Genomic DNA, 26,078 nt, shown 5'->3' with positions numbered 1-26,078 from the left:
ATCCCTGGTCATAATATGCATAAATATTCTTTATTCACAATATGCACTAAATATTCTTTTATTCTATTTGAAGGATGTATTTTAAATATACCCGTGAACAGAAACATGTACACCCTTTAAAGCAAATGTATATATTGTAATGTTCACATTGATGTTCTCCCCTACTCATTGGTCCCATAATGTAATAGAAAGTATTCAAGTTTAAAAAGCCACAGAAAATCGAAGAGAGTAACTTCTGAACTTTGGTGTTTCGGGATTCTCCTCCGAGCTTAAAAAAAGAGAAGCTATTTTGTAATCATAATTTCAGTGTCGAGGGAGGCGTGTCAGTCACTTAGTCAATTACCAGAGCTGGAGGGCGCCCAACAAACTTCCTTATTGAAGGCACACAGAAAGAGCTGTGAACACCAGCAACGATAGACGTGCACTGACCACTGAGACAGACACATTGCGCCTATAAAACCCTGCTCTGCGCAGAAGGATGGCTTTGAACCTGCCCTCCAGACAGCAGTTTGAGTCCTGGTGCCCCAGTGATGTGGCGAACTTCCTGTCTCAGGTGAGGTTGGCATGCCTGTATTCATTTGTAATGTAGTCTTACTTATTTTTCTTTAAGTAAATATTCAATTTTGCACGTCACTGCGCAAAACGAATACTACTTTACCCGACCCTTGATCCGAAAAAGTGTCATAGCGAGATTTGTCTGCACCGCCAAAGGATGTGAAAACTGGGTATGCAGTGGAAATTGAATTTACACTTATTTCTATATCAATGATCTTGATTTTATCTTTCCAGTGCGCTTTATTTTCCAGGCAGACCATGAAACACTGATTCACTCGAACCCTGTCTTGGTCTCCCACAGAATGGGATGAGAGAGTGTTCGCTGACCGTGCAAAGAATGAAGATAAATGGCCACTGGCTTTTGGTGAGTTTTAAGCCATTGTTTATTTCTAACTATACTAACTAGCTAAATCGCTTTTTTTACATTTCCAAAAATATGATGTGCTGTGATAAGAGAAAATAAATTGTCCTCCATTCAACCAGATTGATGGAAAATAAACACCAGCTCAGGTTGTATAGCAGTTCAATTGTGAGATAACTATAAATGTTAACTTATTTTGTAGGTTTTGCTGTAGAGAAAACAATGCATAATTAAATTAATAAACCAAGCAACACATTTAGTTCCCTAACACTGTAAAAATAGTGAAAGTGAATTTTGAATGCAAACCTAAATTGTGTGTGTTCATGATCCCACAAGTCTGATAAGATAGTGATGTATCTCTATCTAAAGAGCAACTATCAGTTAGATTTCTGATTATCACAGGATGAAGTAACATAAGCACAAACAGAAACTAGGTCCATTAAGTCAAGAGCAATGGTGTCCCTGGCAGGTTTCCAGGCCTGCACATTTTTTGCAAGCAAAGGAGTAACAAAAGCTGTCAGACGACTTCCTTTCACAGATGTTTTGGTTTCTCTAAATGAGAGCGATCATTTGCCGATTCTGCAAGTCAACATCACAAACGCAGAGCTCCTACATTTCTGGGACCCAAAATCTCTCCGATATAAATGTTTTTGTTTTTTAATCGCATTCATCTCAAGAAACGCCAGCACCACCTTGTGCAGAAGTGATGAGAAATCTATCACCTGCTAATTCATTTCCAGCACAGAGAGGCTCGTCTCTTTTATGTGTAATTACAGACATATGGCCTCACTTGCTCTTTTTTAATAGCGTCGCTGCTTTTCAAAGCGCCAGGTTTGATTAATGGAGGGAATTCTAATTTGCATTGTAATGCTGGTGGCTCTGTGTGAGATGATTACTGTACTACACCTCCCACACACAGCAGCACAGCCTACCTCTGTATTCAGGTATAATAAACCGGGTGACAATAATTAAGTGGCTTTATCTTCTGTGTGTCCTGTCTACAATCGAATAAGATCAGCGTCAAACACAATGGTTCCTTGTTTCCTGAGAATATGACTCAACTTCTCAGTTAATTTCGTAACAATATGGCTTCCTGCTGAGCTAAGCTCCAAAAACCCTGCTTTTTGGAAAATAAACACAGACCTGTTTCAGAAAGAAAGTATTGGGGTTCCTACAACCCACTAGGTGGTATGAAGGACCCATGATGGCCAATCAGACATTTCAGTACTCTCGTTGTGGCTCCGCCTCGCTGAGATTAAACTACACAAATTGGGGTCAGGTGGGATTAAAGACACAGACAATCAATGCGATGAATCTTTGAAGGTTCAGACGCCGCGTCGACCCGAATATATTCAAAACACACATTCATTGATCGGATTTCTCATTCTCGGATCATCAAAATCGCTGCGTGTCCCGGGGGAGTCTTATCAACGCTACACATCAGATATTTAGGAGTTTGCATGAAACCGAATGTTAACTGCATCTCTGATAGTTCGTAAAGAGTTTGTATCGGTCCATAAGCAAATCTATCATTGAAGGAAATAATTTCATGCTGACCTTTGACATGCAGGAGCAGTTATTAAGTTTGGCAATATTGCCGTAATTCTTGATGTCTGAGTTTTTTTATGTTAAATATTTAATCTTTGGAAAAAAGGTTCTAATATTGTCAATTGACACTCTCTCTGTGTCAAGGCTTTGTTTTGTGAATGCAGAGTAGGAGGTTTGAGTTTTGCTGTAGCTTAGCATTTTCCACACATTGCATCAGTGTATAAAATACTAATAAAAGAGCAGAACTTTAGTTGGGTCTGAAACAAAACGCAACACTATCACAATTCTCTTTTTTACATCTAGAGTATAAGGTTTTAAATGAACAAACGCATGACCTGAATTAGTCATCAGCCCTAATGTTTTACATCTATGACTGGACTTCTGATTTCGCCGTGAGGCTCAAGTAACCGCGTTCAAAACTTCCTCCGACATTCAGACTGGGATTAAATACATCAACCGAGCGACAGAGCATGTGTAACAAAACAAAAAAAAGCCACTTCAGTACCATTCATAGTTACAGAGCTGTGATTGTAAGCAACTGTTGTGGATCCCAGCACAACGCACAATTGTGATTCCCTGTGATCTGCCTTCCCTGTGAGAGCTGATCACAGATCTGCAAATTGAAATGTGTTCGGGTTATTTAGGGTCATTTTAGTGTCAAATGGCAGCGAACTGAAGCAGATCCACTCAGATTTCGCTGTAGTGATGCGGCTCTGAACTTCCACTCTATAGAGCGGGAGGAGCTTCTCACTAAAGGTGTTTTTGATTAGATTTTTTAATACTCTGGTATCATGAAGCTTGGGGACTTCCCCTTGCCAGATTCATAGGGGAACCGCTCATCTCACTTTGCACTGCTCCGCTCTAATTTAGGCCCTTGGTTTTCTGTCTGACCGAGAGCAGGGCGACTTGACACAACCAGACAGATTTAGGAAGACTGAGATTACTGCATTAAATTGATATTTGGGGTTTCGCTTTACGGTCAGAGGGCGAGCGCCGCGAGGCATAAATAATTCCACTTCCCAGCAGCCTTCCCAGATATACTGATATTGTATTCAGTGTCACAGAAGTCTGAATCTTAGATGTGAATAAGAGTTTTTTTGCGAAATAACTGCAGTGTAGGACAGCGCCTTCTCTCCACGTCCCTCGCCCTGGAGGACACCTCGTTGAAAGTCAATGTGGAGCAACATCACAGGCGGGCATCAGCATTTTCTCAAGGCACAAATGCATGACATACATCCACACTCCTTGACACGGGAGTCTGAGGATTAGGCACATTATCTCTCCGTGGCGGAGCATAATGAGCAATGCATCTCAGGGTGTCAGCTCCGGGACGAGGAGGCTGTGATGTCAACGCATCCTCACCGCGGGGCGCCGGGCCTTCTTGACCGGGAACACAAGGGCACGGCCGTGATTAAGGGAGCCGGTTCTCCGAGGGGCGATGGGTTCTGCTCTGCAAGTTTCTTTGCGCTTCACTTTCTGATTAAATATGACACTTCTTACACGTGCGCATAATATTTCATCCATACTTATATACCGAGCACCTGTTTTTTCGCCCTGGAGGTGTGAGAATGTAATTTAGAAAGTGAAATCTATCCACATGACCTAAAATATTTTAATTCAGGGGCTTTTACAGTGTGTAACCGTTTATCCGTACGCTATTTTAAGCATCACACAGACTGCAGCTTGCATACATCATGTTTACCGATATACAAGTCAAGAGCACAGTGTGTTAATCAGGACTACAGGGAATTTGACCTATTTTGCTTTTTATAAGGGCCTCTGCATTCCTAATAGAGACCTTAGGGTTTTATTGTAGTAACGTTACCCTGCAAGTTCCTGTGTTCGTAATAGCATGTCAAGGGTTGCTGTGTTGTAATACAAGGAAAAATACCCATGTTCATCTGATAATTATTCCAAAAAGTAGATTCAAAATTATAATAACAACTACTTATATTTCTAAGAATCCATAGAGTAAAACTAAATAATCTGGTCAATCGAATTAGGTTTTCTGTTTACCAGGTTATAGGAGAGAGATGCAAGTCTGTGTTGTCTGAGAAAAACATTTGATCTTTCTGCGGAAAGGGGGGATATCTCCAAAGCGACGCCTTACAGGTTAAAACTCATGCAGACTAGATCGACAGTGCCCAGAGCAGAGGGCCTGGGGGCTGATGGGATACGTACTGTGTACCAGCATGGGCCCTTAGAGCCAGAGCCATAAATCACACAGACACATCGTTTGGTCCTGGTCTCGTCAGGATAAGAAATACGAAACGTGAGTCCAGCTATAATTACAAATCGCAGCGGTGTGGATCTCTAGCAGGAGTTTGCCCAGGTCTTGGCTTTCCTTCCCCACTGAGTCAGCTGTAATATATAGTGGTAAAAACTTGTATTACTTGGATTTTTGGAACAAATAACTCAATAAGGAAGAAATGTGTGCAACTGCAAACGTTGAAATCAATAAATAGTTCTGAAGGTGTCAAAGCTAAATCAGTGGTCAGTTACTAACTTACTGAGTTTAGGAATCAGTTATCAGTTTTATTAAAGGGGAAATAAAAGTAAAGAGGTAGACTATAAATATTTCTGCATTTTGTCCTTCCTTCCCCAAACAATAGATGATGTATAACTTTACCACCAAATAATAATGTTTGAGAGTGAAAAGGATAAACCTGTTTTTTTATAGTTTGACACAAAACTCCTATAAACCCCTTCCATAACAGAATTAATCATCTCACATCTTCTGCATAGGGTCACAAGAGGGAATTCACTTTGCAGGTTCATATATTACAGTAATTCATTAACTACATACATCTGGAATGGAGTATATATATCACTGCAATTAGACACATATAAATAAACCCTAATGGCCGGGATTGAATGGACAGGAATTCTCTGCTGGAGACTATATGGACACTGAAAGACAAAAGGTGACATGTGGCTCATTTATTATATATTATATTGGATAATATTATGTATTAAATATTAAGATTAAAGTAATATTTTATTAAGATTGTTTCATTCCAAGGGCTTCCTTATTGAGAAAGAAAAGTTATTATTTGTGTTACGTGTATTGAAAGGGTAAAACAGATTTTTAAATATTGCACTTGTTCCATTGCATTGGTCTTTCCAGTGAACAATGTCAGTTTATTAAATAATAAAGACTGTTGAAAATATGTGGGTTATAGCTCCACCAGGTGGCAACTATTTAGTGTTGCATTCACATTTGAAAGTATGAAATAGTTTAGATTAGGCTAATAATGTTACTGGATGCAACGTTTAATTGTTAAATTGTATACTTTATTTTGTAAGCTACGGAAAGTCTTAATAAGCAGAAAACTTGGAGAGTTAAAGTAATTGTTTGAATCCAACACTTTACAATTATATTTTCAAAACACAAACAGATACAAGACTTATTAACATGAAATAAGTAAGAAAATGACCATAAATCCATTACAAAAAGTGATTTTAGGATTTCAAAATTGTCAAAGGCAGTGAAAGGTTTGGACCAAATCTTGGGTGAAGTGCAGTAACAGCCATGATGATGTTCATGGGTCTGACCACAGGGGGGGGCTTTACCTCAGATTACAGCAGTGTACAGTAAACTGCAGTGTCATGGTTTCTGTAATCATTTGGTGAGTTTTCTTATTGAATTACACGTGATGTTAGAAACACGAAGGACTGTTTTGCTAAATATTATATATATCAAACTGCAATAATGGGAAACAACACTCAGCATTAGTTGGTATTTTTCCTGCCTGCCAACAAATTTGTACTTACTGCCATTCTTCTGTCAAAGATAAAGTGCAACAATACCTGCAAAAAATGGTTATTAGATCATTATTAATCTCCAGACACATATTCTTCAATGCAGCGTTAGAGTGTATATGATATACCAATATATATACCTACATATATATATATATATATATATATACACGTCTGTCATTCTCTCTTTTATAGAACCTGACGGAAAGTGACCTCATCAGATTTAATTTCCTACTCCAGCCGTGAGTACAACCTTTTGTTATTTTGTTTAATCACCCTGACATCAGAGACATGAAATGATCAGCACAGCATGCCAAGTAAAACTAAATGCAAAGATCAGAATCTCATTTCAAGAGTTGTTCTGCACTTGGTGCCTTTAATTGCACTGGCATATCTACTCTGATATAGAATGGTTCTGTTAAATATTAAAAGCACAAAACCATAAAGATGCTTTAGGCATGGGGTGGGGAGTGGTCAACAATGCCACAGAAGTGTAGTGTCAAAAGCATGGCTGTAACCTCATGAGGTCATCAGGCCCCACAGTGTGTGCAGTGCTTGCTATGAAAATACCATGCCAGGCTCAAACCTGCATTTATGATTTGGTTATTAACAGGCTGGTCGTGAACAAAGTGCTCAGCGTGATTCGGTTTATTTGCCTCTCCTCAGTTGCTTTTTTGCTTAATAATTAACTTGTGGAAAAGGGAAGTTGAAGCGGCCAATCAGTCTGCTGATCAGTAAATACTAGCCGCGCTAGGTTAGGTAATATTATCATTCCAGTAAACTATCTTGCCCACATCATTCGTCATCTATGGATCTCAGTCGGTAAGCTGTTATTTGATGTTGTTCTTGGGATTTGTGGGTGTGGGTATGTTTGTTTTTCATGGTACTTTTCTTTGATGGAAAATGGGCAGATGTAGCTTTTGAGATTCGAGCTAAAAGACTTTGAAATTCGTTGCTTCCTCTTTCCATTGACAACCACCGTACACTTTGTGTTTTAAGTTAGACTTTCGGGGACTGTTGTCTCTGTGAAACAAAGATCAACAAACAGCAGTGGTTAGTTTTCTGTAGATTTGGACAAAAGTTGCCTTGTAAAACATTACAGAATTAATCATATATTGTATTACCTATATATATATATGTACCAATTACGACTCTTAATGGCCAATGGTACATATTTAATTGGTATGAAAAATACATTATTGAAACAACACAGCATTTGACTTTGTACCAGAGTGTATGGCTTCTTGATCTGCAACAAAGGCATGCATCATCTATAGCAGGTTAAATCATGCACTGCTTTATTTTGCCCAGGATGTCTGTCACTATTCTACTTAATTTTGTTAAGTTTGTTAGTTTGACGTAGAGTTTAAACATATTATTATTACCTTTGCACAAATTCAACAGACTATATCAGAAGTTAATCCTGTGTTACAAGAAGTTATGAAGAAAAACATTAAGAAAGCATATGGGTTCTTGGAGTGTGTGATATAATTAGGCATATTAAATGTGTTAAATTAAATTCCTGCCCAAACATTAGTATTTCAGTGCATATTTAAATTACATAGCACTAATGTTTTCATGTACAGTACTGTGATCTATATTGTTTAATCAAAAATCTGAACTTGCATTAAAGCAGAAGTTTCATAGAAATGGTGTTTCCTCGTGGAAATCATAGCGGTTTCATCTGAATGTGTTGTGTAAGTGTGGCAATGAAAGTTCAGAGGTTATTGTTTTATAATTAAAAATATTAAAACATGACTATCTGCATCCATGCAGGCAAAAAATGAAAGGAAAGTAATCTTTTTCTGATATGATCCCTCTTCATTAGTGTATTTTGATAATGATAAATGGTGATTCAGGAAACCGTGGCAGAGGTTCAGCCTCCAATTTGCAGATTAATTCTCTTATATTTCGGCAGAACTACAGAATGCATGTGCACTGGAAGAATCCTCATAAAGACACAAACAAACCAAAAAAATACAATATACAACACACAAAACAAGTTCTGTTTTCAGAGGTCAACCAGTTTGCATTTTAAATAAGCTGATCTAATCTCATAATACTTAGCAAGGTTATCTCTATCACAAAAACAATCACTTCAGTGAAGCACAAATCCTAATTATCTGTCTATATCGAAGGTTAAATAAGTCCTTGTAACAGCGGATAACACTGCTTGCGATAGTGGTGACTCAAATAGATCTCGGTGAGCAGTTAATTCGGAAACCATGAGCAAAGTTCTCCAATGCAAGCATGTGGCTCCTAACACTGAGTTTTGTTTCCTGAGCGTATTTTCTGCACCTGGTCAATGCAGTTAGAATAAAACAGTGCCGGGATGCAGCGGAGCAGTCAGGCACATCAGCCGCTTCCTGTCAATGAATCTGTGCTCTACAGTATCCAGTTATTAGTATTATTATACAAAGTATTTTACATAATACATTATACAAGCAGCTGTAGTCTAAAATACCCTAAAATTCTTAACACACATCAATCCAGTAGAAGTCTAATCAAAATGGTCGATCAAGCTGGTCAACAAATGATAATTATGGATGTAAGGCACAAATGTGTTCAACAATCACCAATCATAATGTTCAGTGTGGAGTAGCGGTCAGTCCCAGGTGGGGGACACTGCTGTTGTACCGTTGAGTACTTTAGCTAGATCAGTGGTGCCCAAACACGGCCCTGGAGAGCCCCTATTGAGAAAGATTTGTCAGTCACCCTAAATCGCTAATTTCAACTGGAACCACATGAAAGTTATTTATCAATTAAGCAATTAACTTACTCAATTAGGGGAATTCTGGTCATTGGGCTGAAAAGGGAAGTTCATTTCCTTTATACCAAATCTCTACATACCTTCATTCCACAAATCACCTGCTTAATTGATAACATGGAAATGGTTCCACATGTTAAGAAATTGATCATTAAAGGCTACCTATAAAAGCTGTTGGATAGGGGCCCTTGAGGGCTGGGTTTTGGGCAGCACTGTTCTAACAGCTGTACGTACCCCTGGATAAGGGTGTCTGCTAAGAAATGTAATCGCAGAAAATTGTAGTATGCAGGGGTCTTAAGAGTTTTGACCAGCACTGCACTGATTTCTGTTTAACTCGATCCACTGGAATCTTTACAGAGTCACTGAGAAGCACGGTTTTAAACAAAGGGTGTGAATACTTTCAAATACATATATACTAAATTTGACAGGTAAATATACAGTTAGGTTCATAAATATTTGGGCTCTGTACACCATCACAATTGATTTGAAAGGAAACTATCAATATGTTCTTTAAGTGTAGACTTTCCTCTTTAATTTGAGGGTAGTTACATCCAAACTGGGTGAACGGTGTAGGAATTACACACATTTGTATATGTGATCCCCCCAATTTTAGGGGCTCAAAAGTATTTGGACAAACAAACATAATCATTAAAGTGTGAGTTTCAATACTTGGTGGCAAATCCTTTGCAGTCAATGACTGTCTGAAGTCTGGAACCCATAGACATCAGCAGATGCTGGGTTTCTTCCCTTTAGTTCCTGCTTGTTCTTGGGGCGTTTTGCCTTCAGAGAGCTAGCAAAAACAATAAGTGTGTCCAAATCAAATATTTGGTATATTCTTAAAAAGAAAGAGTGAGCTCAGGAACACCAAAAGGCCCAGAAGACCACGGACAACAACTGTGGAGGATGACAGAAGAATTATTTCCCTGGTGAAGAAAAACCCCTTCACAACAGTTGGCCAGATCAAGAACACCCTCCAGGAGGTAGGCGTATCTGTGTCAAAGTCAACAATCAAGAGAAGACTTCACCAGAGTAAATACAGAGGGTTTACCACAAGATGATGATGATGATGCTCATGATCCGAAGCATACCACCTCACCTGAGAAGCATGTTATGGCATGGGCATGTATGACTGCCCAGGGAACTGGTTCCCTTGTATTTATTGATGGTGTGACTGCTGACAAAAGCAGCAGGATGAATTCTGAAGTCTTTAGGGTTATATTATCTGCTCAGATTCAGCCAAATGCTTCAAAACTCATTGGACAGGACTTCACAGTGCAAACAATGACCTGAAGCATACTGTGAAAGCAACCCAGGACTTTTTTAAGGTGAAGAAGTGCAATGTTATGAAATGGCCAAGTCAATCACCTGACCTGAAACCAACTGAGCAGCATTTCACTTGCTGAAGGCAAAACTGAAGGCAAAACGCCCCAAGAACAAGCAGGAACTACAGACAGCTGCATTGCAGGCCTGGCAGAGCATCACCAGGGAAGAAACCCAGCATCTGCTGATGTCTATGGGTTCCAGACTTCAGGCAGTCATTGACGGCAAAGGATTTTCAACCAAGTATTGAAACTCACAAATCCATTGTGGTGGTGTACAGAGCCAAAAAGATGACAATTGTGTCCTTGTCCAAATATTTATGCACCTAAATGTACATGTATGTATAAATAAAATGTTCCTATTGTAGATGTACAAAACCAATATCCATTTCTGATTTATTTTTAAAATGATGACTGCATAATGCTTGTGCAAATGTTCCTGTACATGTATGTGGAAATTGTGTGACAACTATAAACCGCCCTGGGGAAGGGTGTCTCCAGAGAAATCAGTCATAGTAATGACAAATAACACTTCAGAAAGTAGTGGGTGTGGCTCAGATCACAATTCAATAGAAAAACTGAAGCATACTGATAAAGGAATAAAAGGTCTTCCCTTACATTTCGCCTGACATTGTGATTGTCCCCTCAGGACACAGTCTGTTTAAACAAAACCTTTTCACACTTGCATTGATTGAACATTTTTCTTTCTACAGTGAAAGATGACATTTTGGTTATACATATCCCTGATCAACAGACTCACTATAGACACGTTTGCTGGTGTGTGTTACAGTACCACTGCTCAAATTAAAGTCCAAACCAATGCCTGCTATTGGTTGAAGGTAATGGTGAAGTTTGTGAGTCCCCGAGCTGGAAAAGATATTAAAGGTCAAGATTTTGTGAAGTCTTACTGTTTTGGAGAAGGAAACTGGAAGTTTAAAGTAAAAGAAGAATCTTGTTTTGTGTCCTAGTCCTACACAAGTGATTTTAAACAACAGGTCTGCTTTTTAATTGATCTTCCAGCGTATTTCTTACACACCTTCCCAAGTGGTATTAAATGCACCACAGCGACCATTAGTTGCACACTAAATGCTGAGGCGAGGGTAATTGAATCCGTCTGAGGGGTGACTCAGTGTGCTCAGATGAAACCCAAACCACTGTTCTTTTGTGCCCTGAGTTTAGTGGTTTAAACCTGTCTCTGGACAACACCTATATTGTCTGTAACACATTCCAGCTCAGCTTTCACTTTCCGTTAATTGAACTCACGACTGGCTTTATTGGAGCAGAGGAGTACCTCATGTGTTCAGTCCTACATTACACATTCTTTACCCTTTTTATTATTAATTTCTTGGCAGACATACACTTGCCAGGATTGCTTACAGGATACCATTAGTGTTTGAGTGTAAATCTTCTTAGGTTGACTGAATCATATCCCCACACAATCTCCTTTATTCAAGACTAAAGAGGTTCAGTTCCTTGAACCTAGATCTGGGCTAGATGCCTTCCATTTATGACCCCCAAGACCGACAGGACTGGGAACAGTACCAATACGTTTTGGATAATTATAGTGCTATACACCCGTTTAATCTTGTTGATTTATGTATTGGAACATAAGAACATAAGAGAGTGTCCAATCGAGGTCATTCGCCCCATTGTGCTCGGTGTCCATTAATATCCAAGTGATCCAAGGATCCTATCCAGTCTGTTTTTGAATGTTCCCAAATTTTCAGCTTCTACCACATCGCTGGGGAGTTTGTTCAGATTGTGACGCCTCTCTGTGTGAAGAAGTGTCTCCTGTTTTCTGTCTTGAATGCCTTGAAGCCCAATTTCCATTTGTGTCCCCGGGTGCGTGTGTCCCTGCTGATCTCGAAAAGCTCCTCTGGTTTGATGTGGTCGATGCCTTTCATGATTTTGAAGACTTGGATCAAGTCCCCACGTAGTCTCCTCTGTTCCAGGGTGAAAAGGTTCAGGTCCTCAGTCTCTCAGTAGGACATTCCCTTCAGACCTGGAATAAGTCTGGTTGCTCTCCTCTGAACTGCCTCTAGAGCAGCGATATCCTTCTTGAAGTGTGGAGCCCAGAACTGTCCACAGTATCCAGATGAGCTCTAACTAGTGCATTGTACAGTCTGAACATCACTGCCCTTGTTCTCTTTTGACACTTTTGACAATATACCCTAGCATTTTGAGTCCACATAGACTCCTAGGTCTTTCTATTCCTCCCATAGTGTAATTATAGTGGACATTTTTATTACCTGCATGTAATACCTTGCACTTGTCCACACTAAATTTCATCTGCCATCCCAGCACTGAATATTATCCAAGTCCCTTTGAATAGACTGAGAAACACACGGACTTATGTTAGTGTGTCAACATTGACACAATTCTTAGAAGTCTCATGCGCGCATACAAAAAAGGAAACGAAATAAAAGATAAAGTTCCCAAATATCATAAGACGCAAGAAAAAAAAAAAACACCTACCAGTGCCCCGAAAAGGAAACTGACGAGATGATTGCGGGCGTCTCCGGGGCGCAGAGGCCGGCTGTGGGCGCTGCTGAAGAGGCGCACAGAGGCGCACAGAGGCGCACAGGACGCGGGGCTCAGATACACCCGGCCGAGCGCACCGTCCACACACGCACATGCGGATCCGTCTCACCGGGGTGTGCAGCCACTGGAGATGGACAAATTGAGTAAAATCACTGCTCCCGCTGGGGAGAAGCTAAGGTGAGGCCAGTGGGACCGGGGACACTTATACATCCATGAGCTACACCTGCGCAGATTCTTCCAATTTACCGATTAATTTGCGGAGCTTTCCTAGTAGTGGCACTCTATATATTTGCTGTATTGGCACATTATTACTAGCGATTAAGTATATAGTATAAGGCTTTTAGTACATCCTGTTTATGTCCTTTTGTATTAAAATGCAGGCGGCAGATGTTTTTCGTTTCCTACTGTTTTAAGGCACAGGTGCACCGCACGCTTATTTAAAGACGCAAAGGAGAACAAACCCCTCCTAAAGTAAAGAAACTCTGGCGTCTCACTTGATACAATGTGGATACTTTTATAACGCAAACAAGTATGGCATTATGCAGTGAAATCTAGTTGGAGTTCAGTGGCTGTGTGTTATAATGTATACTTTTGCTGTTGTAGAGAAATTGGTTTATAATTATAATTAACAGATGTAATAATGATTTCAAGAAATGCAGTATCCCGTGTGCCTTGCTTCTACTAACTTGGAAAACTTTGATAAGTGTAGTTTAATGAACAATATTTTTTTAATTCAACAATTCGCCTAATAATAATTTTCAAATGTATGATCATGTGTTTGGCTATGACAACTGTATTCATTATTATGTTTCAGTTTACGGCATATAGATATAATATTTTGTTAAATAAGAAAGTCAGAATTCCATACACTGTAAAAAGTAATTAATGTGGTACATAGAGGTTAGCTTTTTCTAGAATCTTTTTTATTTATAATAATTATAATTTAACTTATCCAGTGAAGCTGTATTACTGTATGAGCACATGCTTGTGCAAAACTGTTACACCAGTATAGTATTGCATCTTAATTACAGGGTCTTTAACCTGGCTTGCTGATTCATGACGACCACACATATAATTTAGCTTTGATCAATTATATCATTTTTACATTAAATTAACATGTTCAGTTTGCTATAGCTCTACTGTTTTGAATATATTGTGGGCTGGTAAACCATTCAATTGTGTTGGAATTGATACATGTGTGTAATTGGTGGAACACAACAATAGTTGGAGGGGAGAAAAGCATATTTGCCTAGAAAATATTGTTGGAAAAATGTTTGCCTGGAAAATCAACTTGGCTGTTTTTCAATCAACAAATGAATGAGAGACAAACAGTGGTGGCTACAGAAATGATGAACGTATGGTCTATGGTTCTATGAAGAACGTCATAAACTCCAACCATTGTACTAAATTCTCTTTATGTGAAGATCTGGGAACTTCTAAGTTCTCTCTTATTGGAAAGTCCCTGGTCAAACCTTAAACTGTAGCTAGACCCCTTTTATTTTCTACTTAAATTTGCTGGTGTGCAGTAAATAATGTCTACTGCAGCCAACCCGTATCTTCAAACGTCCTAAAGTGAAAAAGTTAGGGAATTAAATGTGTGTACATGTTAATGCCATTTACAGTCCCAGAGTTTGAGGATGTTGCACACAAGGAGGTTTGTGATGTATAGACTATGTTAAGAAACCACTCTGCGGTTTGCCTTCAGAGTGGGGTTACACACCAACAGTATTGTAACAGTGTCTGTGTAGCAGTGTGGGAACTGGCCCCCACCAATGGCAAAGTCTCAGACGAAGGGGGCTGCGTTTGCCTTGACCACTGCGTTCAGTTGCTTCCATAACGTGTAACAGTCAGGAATGAAATGGGAGTTATACTCACTAGTGATAGTATGTTTTATTCTGAAAAGTATCTTCAAGATCAATTTCCAACTCTGGGATGAGCTTGAAAAGAAAATATCTGCAGTACACTCTGCAGTACTGCATGAGATTGTTGTTTTTAAGAAGGTGAGAGTTTCCAACAGAATTCAAGGACATAGGAAGGCAAATGGGTTGTGCAACTGTCTCTTGTTTTGAATAATTATATGTCTCAATATGCCTTCTTAGAAATACTTTCCCCCTCACTATAATTAAATGCAAATGCCCAGCACAGGTATGTCTGATTAAAGCGGGTCTTTGTGCAGTGCATGAAATAACGTCTCGTCTCCACAGCCTGAATATAATTTTGTTTCAGAAACAATTAACAAAAGCAGCTGAGGTATTGGAAATTGTGTTTGTGTAAAACCATCCACACGTCACTGAGTTCCTAATCAACTGCGAAACTGTATTACCTCTTTTGATATTCTGTAACATTATTTGTAAAAAGCTCAGCGTTATAAATAGTTATGAAAGTGCTTTTCACTGGGTGTGTTCTCAAAAGAGATATTGGAGAACACAATGGGAAGTCCCCAGCCTCATTAAATCACACATTCTTCTCACATGGTGTTTTGCAGGCAACTTCAAAAGATGGTCCACGACATCAAGAAGAATGATGGAAGCATCATGAACAAGTTCAAGAAGTGAGTTTTGATCACAAGTCTTTGAAATGCAATACAATATTTAGGCGCCACACTCTGAACGTAATAAGTGTCCCTCAGCATTTTGACCACATTGTCTTTATTTTAAACCATATTAATTTTCAGTCTTTAATAATTATATTATTAAGTGGGTAACAGTTATTGATATTGTAGTTTATGCTAAGATTAGCTGAAGATGGATATTCATGGACAGCTATACAATGGATTGTGTTGGTTAAGGTCAAATAAATATCACAAACGAAGTACAATTTGCATCAGCACAATATTGACTGTTCTTTCTTTCTTTTTTGTTGTTGTGGGAGGAAAAAGAAGTTAACCAATTCCTCTTTTTCCTCTCCTGTTCACTCTACAGTTTCAGTTCAAACAATTTGAAACTACATTTATAGAAAAATACATATGTATGCAGCTGGATTCCAGACAGACTTCTTCTTTTAAAATAAATTAACCTTTTTGTTCAGAAGAAGCATGAACATTTACCCATTTAACATTGACTGTTAAACAATTCGTGTCCTTGCAGTGGTTATTTTTTATGTTATTATTTTCTGGTTACTGATTTACAGATTAAGTATTGCTCTTTCCTTCCTGGTATTAGTTGACAAGGAATTCTATGTTAGCTTTAATGTATGAGCTTTTAAAAAAACAGGGACAGAAAGCACCAACTTAACAGACGAATTGGTGACTTTGTCAATTTCGCTCACCTCTTTATTACAAAGTTTCACGTCCTTGTATTGAATGTAAACCTGTTTATCTGTGTTTGTTTTCGTATTGATACACCCCGCAAAGTTGGCTTCTGTATTATTGATTTGTCATTTCTTGCTCCGATTGTACGTTTTAAATAATTGCGTTCGTTCTCCCCCTCTGAAAAATATGCAGGTTTCAAAACGAGCAAGTGGCTTTATTACGCAAAACTGGGAAACACACTTGGGACCGGTATGATGCCTGATGCCGGGAAATGTCGTTTTGTGTAGCTGTGCAACAACCCTTTCAGAGTAACACTGTACAGAGACGCTCTGCCTGGCCCTGCTGCTTGACAGATAGGCTGAGAATTGTGTGTACACCGTCTGCTTCCTAACTCCAATAAAACATAATCCTAAACACTGCAATGCGTTGAAGACTTGAAGCTTAAATAAATAAAACAGGCGTGGTGGTGCCTGGGCTACTGTAGGAAGCCGTGTTCGTACGTAAGAGAGATCTGAACAATGTGCTTGTTAGGTTCCTTACAGACTATAACAACAGAGAATTGAGTTCTGTGGACTCCTCTAGATTTATTATTCATTATTAATCAATTATTTTTGGATTATTAAGGCGGCCCTGCGAATATTGAGGCCGTGGGGCCAAAATTGCAGCCTTTCCACCAAAGCAAAGCATCTTCATTTACTCAAAAACAACCAGCTTAGTCTGGCTCTTCGTTTTAACTCCCATATGTGTTTGAGACTCTGTTCTAATATGAAACACGTCTGCACCACTAACACCGAACATGGATGTGCTTCATCTAAACCAACTAACAGCAGTTTAACTCTAGGCTAGGCGATGTGGCTGCGGAGTACGCTGCGACGCCGTATGCAGCACATTTACCATTAGCGCTGCTTGTTAATCCTCACTAAAAGAAAATAATATACAGTACTGTCTCTCTCTCTCTCTCTCTTTATTAAACACAATAATCTCCCCCGCTCTTCTTTTTGAATTGGGCAGCCTTCTCGTTCCTAATTACCACCATCTGTTCCCAGTGGTTTATCAGTAACGTTTCTTTGATTTGGTTTTCTTTCAACTAATTGCCGCAGGTTAACCAACAAACCGCCGCCACCATCAGTGCCAACCAGGGACTATCCAGGTGAGACGTGGTTCTCTTATTTGCACAAGAGCGACATCAAAGTCTGAGATTTGTCTTCTCTGACCACTTCTCACTTCTCTGCTGCTTGGACTGACTATCAGTCTTGGCAGACATCTTCTAACACATATACACAGTAAGTTGCAACACAGAAAATTACCCAATCCTCAGAAACCTGTCATGAGGTATTATCTTGTGATGACTGTCCCAGTGGGAGGAGCTCCAGTCTGTCTGAAGGAGGCCCAGGCCGAGCTCTGACAGGAAGTGGCCTGCATAAAAAAAGGGATATTCAGGATTGCTCTATTATATTTGCAGCTATACATAGTGGTGTAATTAGGAAGTAGGTAAGCTAAATAAAGTGGAACACAGATTTTTGAAGGGCACTTCTTGACTCACCCGCTGTTTGTGACGATATAAGGAGCTTCAATGTGTTGTCAGAGCAAAACAAGCTAATTCTGATTGCTGAAAAAGAAATGCTGAGCTCTGGTATTATATGGAAAAGGAGCACTTTTAATATCATAGTTTTCATACATAAATGACATTTGCACAGCATTGATAGGTTCTGCATGTTCAATTGCATTCTTAAGTGGCTAATAAACCCATTTTCAATCAGCCCTTTGCTCAGTGTCAGTCCAGGCCTCACACAGCGCACGCCCCGCGGTGCTAGGATACTCAAACACACCGGAAGGGAGTGAGGAAGTCTTCTTGGTGCACAGATCTGAAGTAGTAATGAACCCTGATTTTCTCTGTTTTTAGATGATGAAGAGCAGCAATGGTCGGATTCAGAGTTTGTAAGTGCATCCCACTTTTTCAACGGATTAATAAACTTCTGCAAAATTGCTCTTCGGTAGATAAGTTCCCTTTTTATGTGTGCGTCACAGATCGTTTTTTTAACACTGCAGTTAAAAAGTAGAGTCAACAGCTATCCCCTACATGTCCTTGTAGCCACTGCAGTTCGCAATCCAAGTTCAACCAAATTCACAATGCTGACAAGATATTATTTTCGATTTGATAGATGCTAATATTCCCCTAAAAACCTGATAATCCCAGACTACTAGAAATAATATCCTTTGGTTGAGTGACGATTGTTTTTATTGGTTGAGGCCTATGCATGTTCATCTGCAGATCTTCAAATGTAGGCACAGATCTTTTCAGTCTTATTTTATTCACTGTACTATTTAACATCGCGTCACACCTTCCTGCAGAGACTCAAGTGTTTTGTTTACAGGGCTGCACTGTTTAGAACTATGTTTCTGTGTTGGCAAATCCTTGTTAAAATGCAATTAATACATAAACATTATCTGCCAAGGATGTGTGATGTTTCATCATAATTTACGTCATGTAAGGCTATCGACTTGCACAATCTATGGTCTGTTACTCACTGGTTTCCATATGTTAAAATGTTAAAAAAAATAATAATAATGTTTGTTAGGCAAGCCGAGTGGTTTTCCTTCAAAGGGGACTTGCAATTCGAAGTTTACGAGGAACCCTGTTTTCTGTTCAGCCACGTTGTGATGGCCTTTTGTTTGACCTTCTGTAGCGAGTTACTAATGGTTTCAGCAGAACTCGCCTACAAGATTATTAGTCTGCTTGGGAGAACAACGCAGGGTCTTGTTCTCTGTCATGATCTTTAATTACGTGACACAGACATATTATTATTATTATTATTATTATTATTATTATTATTATTATTCCTTTGGACAAACAACTACCCATTCCGTTCTTGCACTACACATAACGTCATACAGAGATTCACCATGATACCTAATATTGTGCTTGTGCTTTTCTTTACGGATATGATAAAAAATATAGATTTTCAATCGATTGAGAACACCAAGAATCCGATCCCAATGAGAACCCTTCAAGTTCCAGGCATTCCATTACTGTACAGTCGATAGCCAATCAGCATTGAGCCATCCGTTCCATAGCCAATCAGCAGTAAGGACTTATAGCCGTTTGATTCCTTTAAGTTAACTGTCAAACACACTGTCCGTATCTTCAGAAACTTTACATTTCTAGTTGTTATTATTATAATTATTATAATTGATTTATTTTCTTTTGAAGGTTCTTATAGTGGCTAGTTTTTATTATACTAACCTCGGTTTTAAGCGCGATTCTGTTTAACTGGACATTTGGGCTCCTTCCAGGACAGCGATTATGAGAATCCAGATGACCCTTCAGAGACCTATGAAGCACCGCAGGAGGACAACAATTACGAGCCCCCCCCCAAGGAGGGGAAACCGAAGCCCAACAGAACCCCGGCTCTGGATCTGTCCAAAGGAGAATACCTAGGTAATCCCAGTAATCGGTTATAGTAGGAACCAGAATAGAAGCATTCGCCACATCTCATTTTGTGAGGCTGTAAAGTTTGATGTATCTCCCTGTCTATCAGAAATAACTATATAAAGTCTCAGATGGCTACCGAACTACGTACAAGAAACCAAATATATGTGGTACATGGGGAAGAGTGATTAAGAACCTATTTCCATTCTTGCAAAGAGAAGGTCACTGTGAAAATCACTGGGGCAAAGAATAAGGGGAGAGTGTGTTCTTTGGCTACGCAAATGATTTCCTGTTGATGGGCCACTTCTGTTTTTCCCTCAGACAACAGAGCTCCCACGAATAAGCCCCGCCCCTCAAAGCCCTCCCAACCAATCACACCCCAGAAAGGACTGAAACCTGCACGGCCAATGAAGCCCCACAATCCAGTGCAGGATGATGTAAGTACCTTATTTCAACAGTTGTTCTTCTCTTATTTATTAACCTGTATGTACATCAAATTATAGCCGCATCAACAGAAATCAGAGAGGTTTCCTCTTTTTCCCATATTTTCTTGCATGACCTTAGAACCAAACATGACAAGGTGTTTCCATAAGTCTCGTTCTTCTTGCAGGAATACGTTTGCCCGAAAGACGATGAGGACGATGATAATTATATTGATCCTTCAGAGAAGTCGGCCGCTACAGGAGTGCAATATAAATCCACAGCCCCCCCCATCATTAATAGAGTTCTGAAACCACACATGACTCGACATCCGGTTCCCAGCCCTGATAATCAAGGTAGATGATATCTTTCAGACAATATGCTATTCCTGTCTGTCTGTCTGTCTGTCTGTCTGTCTGTCTGTCTGTGTGGGTGAGTACAGAGTAGTTGTAGCAAGTTAAACATGAACCTGTGTTCCAGGAATATCAAATGTATTTTCTCTTGTTCTGCTAAAAACATATACCCAGAATAAGTATGATTAACCCGTCTCCAATTTCTGCTCTGTTTGTTGTAGAGGTGTATGAAGTACCAGACTCAGAGGTGAGATTGTACATAATAATCCCTTGCATTAATATCACAATCATGTTTTAACTATAATATTAATATCATATTCATAATGTGAAATGTTAAGATCCTATCAGTTCCAGTCTACTGATTTATGCCACGTTAAACAATTATTAATCATTTGGGTTTCGCTAAGCATACAATAGTTTTAATACTAATGTGTTTTTACGAAGTTTCAGACTCTTTTGATGAACGCGGTTTTCATTTTGTGTTTCTTCATTTAAAGGAGATGCCACCGCCGCCTGCCAGGTTAGTAAAATATCAGTGATGGTTTTATATGGCAAAAAAACAAAATGACAGTTGCACCACTATTAGAGTTTTATGTGTTATTGTTGTTCCGTCCTTTGTAAATTGCAAAGGTGAAAGAATAAATCTCTAATTTTGGCATTGGAACGGCTGCTTCCTGTTTTAATAGGACCAAAGTTCTTCCCCCACCCAAACTAAATCTCCGACCAAGTCAAAAAGACGCCCCACCCTCCGCCAGTCCCAGGTATTATGACCCGTCCACTGTTGTATCCCTGACAGGACAGGCAGAAGACCAGAGATTGTGGCTTAGCTATTAATTGATTTCATAATGTCTGGCGATCAATATTGTTCCCCCGGGCAGGAGAGACTGTTTCTACTTCCGTCCATGATTGCTCTTGGGTGTGAAACCATACACAGAACCATGCAAATAAATATAAACACCGATACCAAGTTGCTGTACACAATTGTGGTTGTTGTGTGTGTATATGTCATGTTTGTTTTCTTGTTTCCTTTCGCTTTCCCAAGACCGCCAATCAAGCCTCCTTCTTCTGTAAGTAGGGGATGATATTATTAGTTTAATACAAAATAATCTCTGTAATGCTAATGTTAGTTTTTAAATATATTATTATTTCATTCTTTTTTATACTTATGAACATGATGTGAATTTTTTTTTTTCTGGTCAGGAACCTATTGACGAGGATGAGTATGAAGTATGTGATCCCGATACCGGTATGTGTAACTTTTAATGACATTTGTATCAATCCTGCACTTACGCTGAGCTCGTATAGTATAGGCCGCAATGATGGATTCATTAGCCTTTCCCTCCTGAGGCATGAGTCGAGATGAGGGCAGTTCAGCGTTGTTTTAGGCACATGTGGAAAGGAAAACGGCAACAAATTACCTTTGTGGTATTCCCCAGCAGTAGTTCAATCCTAAACGAGAACAACGAGGGGAAAAAGTGAATTACTTGACACGTCCAGAAGGCAGTTGTTAGATTTCAAGTTCATTTTTTAAATAAACAGTGCCTCCTAATGGTCATCCTTTATGGAATACAGTACTACACCGTCATTGAGATTCACTCTTCAGATTATTAAACCACCAGTAATACAATTAATAATAAAGAACTACTACTGTTACTACTAATAATAATAATAATGATAATAGTTGTTATTATTATGCAAAAACACCCATTTGTATGTCTTCTCATTTTTGTTTTAGCATTTATTAACTGTATTCACCAGATATGCTGTTTTCTTTCTTTCCCAGGTGATGGCAGCAGTAAACATGAAGCCCAACCCTTCCCCTCACCCAAACAACCGACCCCACTCCCCAGAGAAGTGTACGTGCTCCTTTCCTACATGTCGCCTGCATGCTGAAACCCTATGTCTTGTCACTGATTTTATGCACTTATTGATCTTGGTTTTGTTTTGTTTTTGCAGGCACACACCACTGCCACCAGTAAAGCCAGTAAGTAAATACACCATCAACTGTGTATATAATAAAGCTAAATCCCACCCTTGAAAAGTTCCCTGGAGGCCACAGAATGCTATCTGAAGAGCTTTAGATATTTTCTGAGATAGCGTATCGAAATATACACGCTGCTTGGCCTCAAATAAGTGCCAGTGGTCGAGTGTATTGTTACCTGGGCAGGCATTTTCTCACGCCTCTCGTGCTGTTCACAATAGGACGGTCAATCCAGTGGGGCACTGGCTACTACAGGCACAGAGGAACGGATGGTAAGAGGATATACTGGGTGACCCTGTCCAGGCTTTACATGTACTGTAGTCACTCACCAGCACTCACTCCCTCGCCTTAACAGCCCTGCGCACCTGCACTGCGTAACTGTGACTCTGTGGCAGCTCTTGACTGTGTATATGTCTCGTCTGTACTCTGTGCTGAAGTTACTGATTGCAGTTGTGTGTTTCGTAATGAAACCCTTTGTCAGGTGGATGTGTTGAGCTGACAGATTGACCAGTTTGTTTATGAACTTTCAAAAGAACACAGTTGATTAGAGAATGAATTTCTGAAGTTAAAAAATATTTTTGAAACAGTGTCAGTGATTTTACAGTGAATGATCTATCGTTCCCCTTCTGTTTGTGTCGCATCGTGCTTTAATGAGGGAAAATGTCTGGTTTCATCCCACTTGCAGGCTCACAAGATCCACCCATTTCTGTTTTAAACCTAAAATGTTTTCTTTCTTTCAGTAGCTGTTGTGCTGCTGTGTATCCATGTGTGCTTCGATACTTGACCTCCGCATTTGTGTTTTATTTGTTTCGGTGGTACAAATCTAACGTTTCTAAAATGACTATGTTTAGACGTGCAGGTAACTGTCAAATATATACAGACAACAAAGAAAAGCACAACTCAATATGTAATGATGAGAACAGAATTTAAAATTGACTCTCTCATTGCAGAAGCCCAGTGCGATGAACATGGACGCTAAAGGTAAAGATAATTTTAATATTAAAGCTGTTGAGTTTATAAAAAGCTTAGCCATGAAAGAACCACAATGTGAATAAGCTACATTAGACACAAATAGTGATTAATTCACTGTGAATAAGGTCTGCTCGCTAGCATGTCATGTGAAAGAGTTAAAAATAACCCATTTGAGCAGACACAAGATTTCCTCTCAGAGTCGTTTCCTCTCTCAGCAGCTCGGCCGATCCCCCAGAAACGCAGTGTCATGAACACGCCAGCGGACCCCTCTCCGGCCGAAGCTGCCAGAGCCAAGTAATGTCCTTTTAAGACGTCTTTGGAGTCACTTTAAACATTTTCCTTCTGGAGAGGATTGTCTAACTAAAGTCCAAACCCTGTTTTTTCCTGCAGGCCTCCATTTAAACTGAAAACCAGCCCATCCCATGCCAGTGAGTGAAGATAGTTTCTTTATTGCCCAGAATATGAGAAGCAAACCAGTATGACATGCATGTGCACTTGTGCTTCAGTGATAGAAACTGAAAAAACATTATTTTCTGCCTTTGAAAAGTATGATCTGCTTTTATTATATTCTTCAGCCAGTAGAAAAAAAAAAAGCAAGGAATAATATTAATTCAGTTTGGAAAGGTTACGAGAACTAAACAAACTCATAGGAGGTGTTTCTTTGGGGGGGAAGAAATGTCCTGCCCACATTGTTATGTGTATTATTGTTGTCTTTGCGATCAAACAGAACTCCCTACAGTCGCAAACCGAGGCACCCTGTCACGGAACGGGCCTACCAGTGCAGAACAGGTACAAAAGCATCCAACATAAATTGTGCAAATGATACATTTAATTAAAAAACATCAGTGTTCCTGTGCTTTCAGTGTATAAACATTAGATACACCAGTACGGTTAAGTGTCAGCTATTGCCACACTTTCTGCAGTCATGAATTGTGATTCTCAGTTGTCTGGGTCATGTGTGCCCTGGACAAAGGCATGTTTAGTCAATGAAGCAAATGTTATTCACTTGTCTGCAATTGTATTCACCTCAGGTTGGCAGCACTGAGTTCACACGCAACTTACACCAACTCCATGACATCATATTTATGAGCTTTTGGCCTGTGGATAAAACCACTGGTGCAGTGCCTGGTCGGAGGTGAACACATGTACAGCTACGAAACGCCAACACGATCCACAACCACGATCTCTTACCCGCTCCTTTTTCAGGACGCTGGCGTTTACAGCAAAGTGTGGTACGCCAGCACCAGTGAACGGAAGATTGCAGAGGAAGCCTTGGTCAAATCAAATAAGGTACGCTGCAGAGAATACTGCACTTGCAAACGTCTTTACTCAGACGTACTGCTGCAGCACTTTCATAGGAAGGTCATAAGACTGCAATCTCATTGGTTTGTATTTCAAAGAGGTGACACCCAACCAAAATCTGCCAGGCGGTTAAACCTCCAGTGGTGTCAGTCAGTCTTAACATCACCATTGCACATTCAGTTTGATCTTAATGGCTTTCTTTGTCACCTCTCTTAAAGCATCTTTAAAGCATGCATCATTTCATTTGATGTTTGGAACAGGATGGATCGTTCCTGGTGAGGAAGAGTTCCGGTCAGGACGTGAAACAGCCGTACACTTTAGTTGTGTTCTATAAGAAGAGGGTCTACAACATCCCCGTGCGGTACATCGAGTCGTCTCGGCAGTACGCGCTCGGCAGGGAGAAGAGTGGAGAAGAGGTACGTTCGCAAGTCCGGCAGTTGGCAGCTTTTAAGCAATCAAAGACTTGTAAAGACACACCACAACTCAGATTTTAGTGTGTGTTTGTTATCATATTAACACATTGGGGGTGAGGGGTGGGTGTGCACAAGTAACTAAAAATCACAATATATGCAACCTTAAGACCTGAGAGAGTAAATGGGGGGGGGGAAATACTTTGAATGGGTACTGAGGATTACCGTTTCATTTGCCCTGGCATTACAACATCTATAAAATTGCCCATCAGATTTTAAAATGGATGAGAAGCCACTGGTTAGAAATATCAGACATCTTCACACATTGAGTTAGTGTGTTCGAGTCAGATACTGTCATGCTTTTGCAACGGCCCCAGTTAGAGCAGATATCTCACAGACCTGTTTCCTCTTCACTCAGCACTTCAGCAGCGTTGTAGATATGATTGAGAACCACCAGCGGCAGCCTCTCGTTCTGATCGACAGCCAGAACAACACCAAGGACTCCACCAAACTCAAGTACCCCGTGAAGGTTTAACCGCTCCAATATCTTTGCGACGGAAAGCTCGATCTCATTGCAACGGTTGAGGTTCCTGTCGGGAAAGATTGTAAAGGTTGTACAGACTGCAGGCCAGTGTGTTTTACTGTAATAGATTTGGAGTGCGATTGTTAAAGAAAGCACTGTTGCCTTTTCTTAACATGGACTCAAATTACAGTGTCGATACACGTTTAGTGTGATGTATATTTTGACTACTTTGACAATGTGATGGGTGACCATTTAAAATATATAAAGATTATGCATTGAATTATGTTAATATGTATGTGAAATAAAATGTAAGTTTTTGTAATGCTCTTGTATAAAAGGGTTTATTTTTCCCTGTAGTAAATATACAGATGTTTAAACTATACTTTATTTAAATCAGCTATTCATCTTTACATTTTCTGGAAATAATTTTAATACAACTTAACTTGTACACTATCTATTTGAAAATAGTTGGAGTTCATAAAGTTTTACAGTGATCAGATAAAACACATGAAGTGGAACAAAACATTTAAAACCACAAATAAAGACAATCTGAATTTAAAAATGATTCTGCACAATTATGAAGC

The 26,078-nt window shown here is 39.5% G+C and overlaps 1 protein-coding gene across 10 annotated transcripts; it reads left to right on the top strand.

Annotated features, from left to right (window-relative positions):
• The first annotated feature begins 397 nt into the window (after positions 1-397).
• blnk (B cell linker) lies at positions 398-26,059 on the top strand. 10 transcript variants are annotated; one of them, XM_066692732.1, is made up of 25 exons: positions 398-553; positions 857-919; positions 6,422-6,468; positions 15,339-15,404; positions 16,296-16,352; positions 17,204-17,253; positions 18,007-18,041; positions 19,398-19,542; positions 19,855-19,970; positions 20,144-20,309; positions 20,528-20,553; positions 20,804-20,826; positions 20,993-21,067; positions 21,349-21,373; positions 21,507-21,552; positions 22,090-22,162; positions 22,263-22,290; positions 22,509-22,559; positions 23,238-23,268; positions 23,478-23,553; positions 23,650-23,687; positions 23,987-24,048; positions 24,466-24,549; positions 24,822-24,977; positions 25,390-26,059. In XM_066692732.1, the coding sequence occupies exons 1-25, from the start codon at positions 479-481 to the stop codon at positions 25,504-25,506; spliced, it is 1,731 nt and encodes a 576-aa protein (XP_066548829.1). In that variant the 5' UTR covers positions 398-478; the 3' UTR covers positions 25,507-26,059. The 10 variants fall into 10 exon arrangements, with proteins under 10 accessions (XP_066548829.1, XP_066548828.1, XP_066548832.1 ...); XM_066692731.1 differs by having other exon boundaries at positions 399-553; positions 23,475-23,553; XM_066692735.1 differs by lacking the exon at positions 16,296-16,352 and having other exon boundaries at positions 399-553; positions 23,475-23,553.
• Positions 26,060-26,078: the final 19 nt, after the last annotated feature.

The sequence above is a fragment of the Amia ocellicauda genome, chromosome 20 (assembly GCF_036373705.1).
Source record: "Amia ocellicauda isolate fAmiCal2 chromosome 20, fAmiCal2.hap1, whole genome shotgun sequence".
Taxonomy (NCBI): domain Eukaryota; kingdom Metazoa; phylum Chordata; class Actinopteri; order Amiiformes; family Amiidae; genus Amia; species Amia ocellicauda.
The sequence above is the reverse complement of the archived record's forward strand: the minus strand, read 5'-3'. Positions and strand labels throughout refer to the sequence as shown.

Excerpts from the sequence above, each read along its gene's own strand:
- blnk (XM_066692731.1), top strand. The coding sequence starts at position 479 with ATGGCTTTGAACCTGCCCTCCAGACAGCAGTTTGAGTCCTGGTGCCCC. Across the intron at positions 15,405-16,295 it reads ATCATGAACAAGTTCAAGAA|GTTTCAAAACGAGCAAGTGG; the intron begins GTGAGTTTTGAT and ends AAAAATATGCAG. Across the intron at positions 22,291-22,508 it reads CACTGCCACCAGTAAAGCCA|GACGGTCAATCCAGTGGGGC; the intron begins GTAAGTAAATAC and ends TGTTCACAATAG.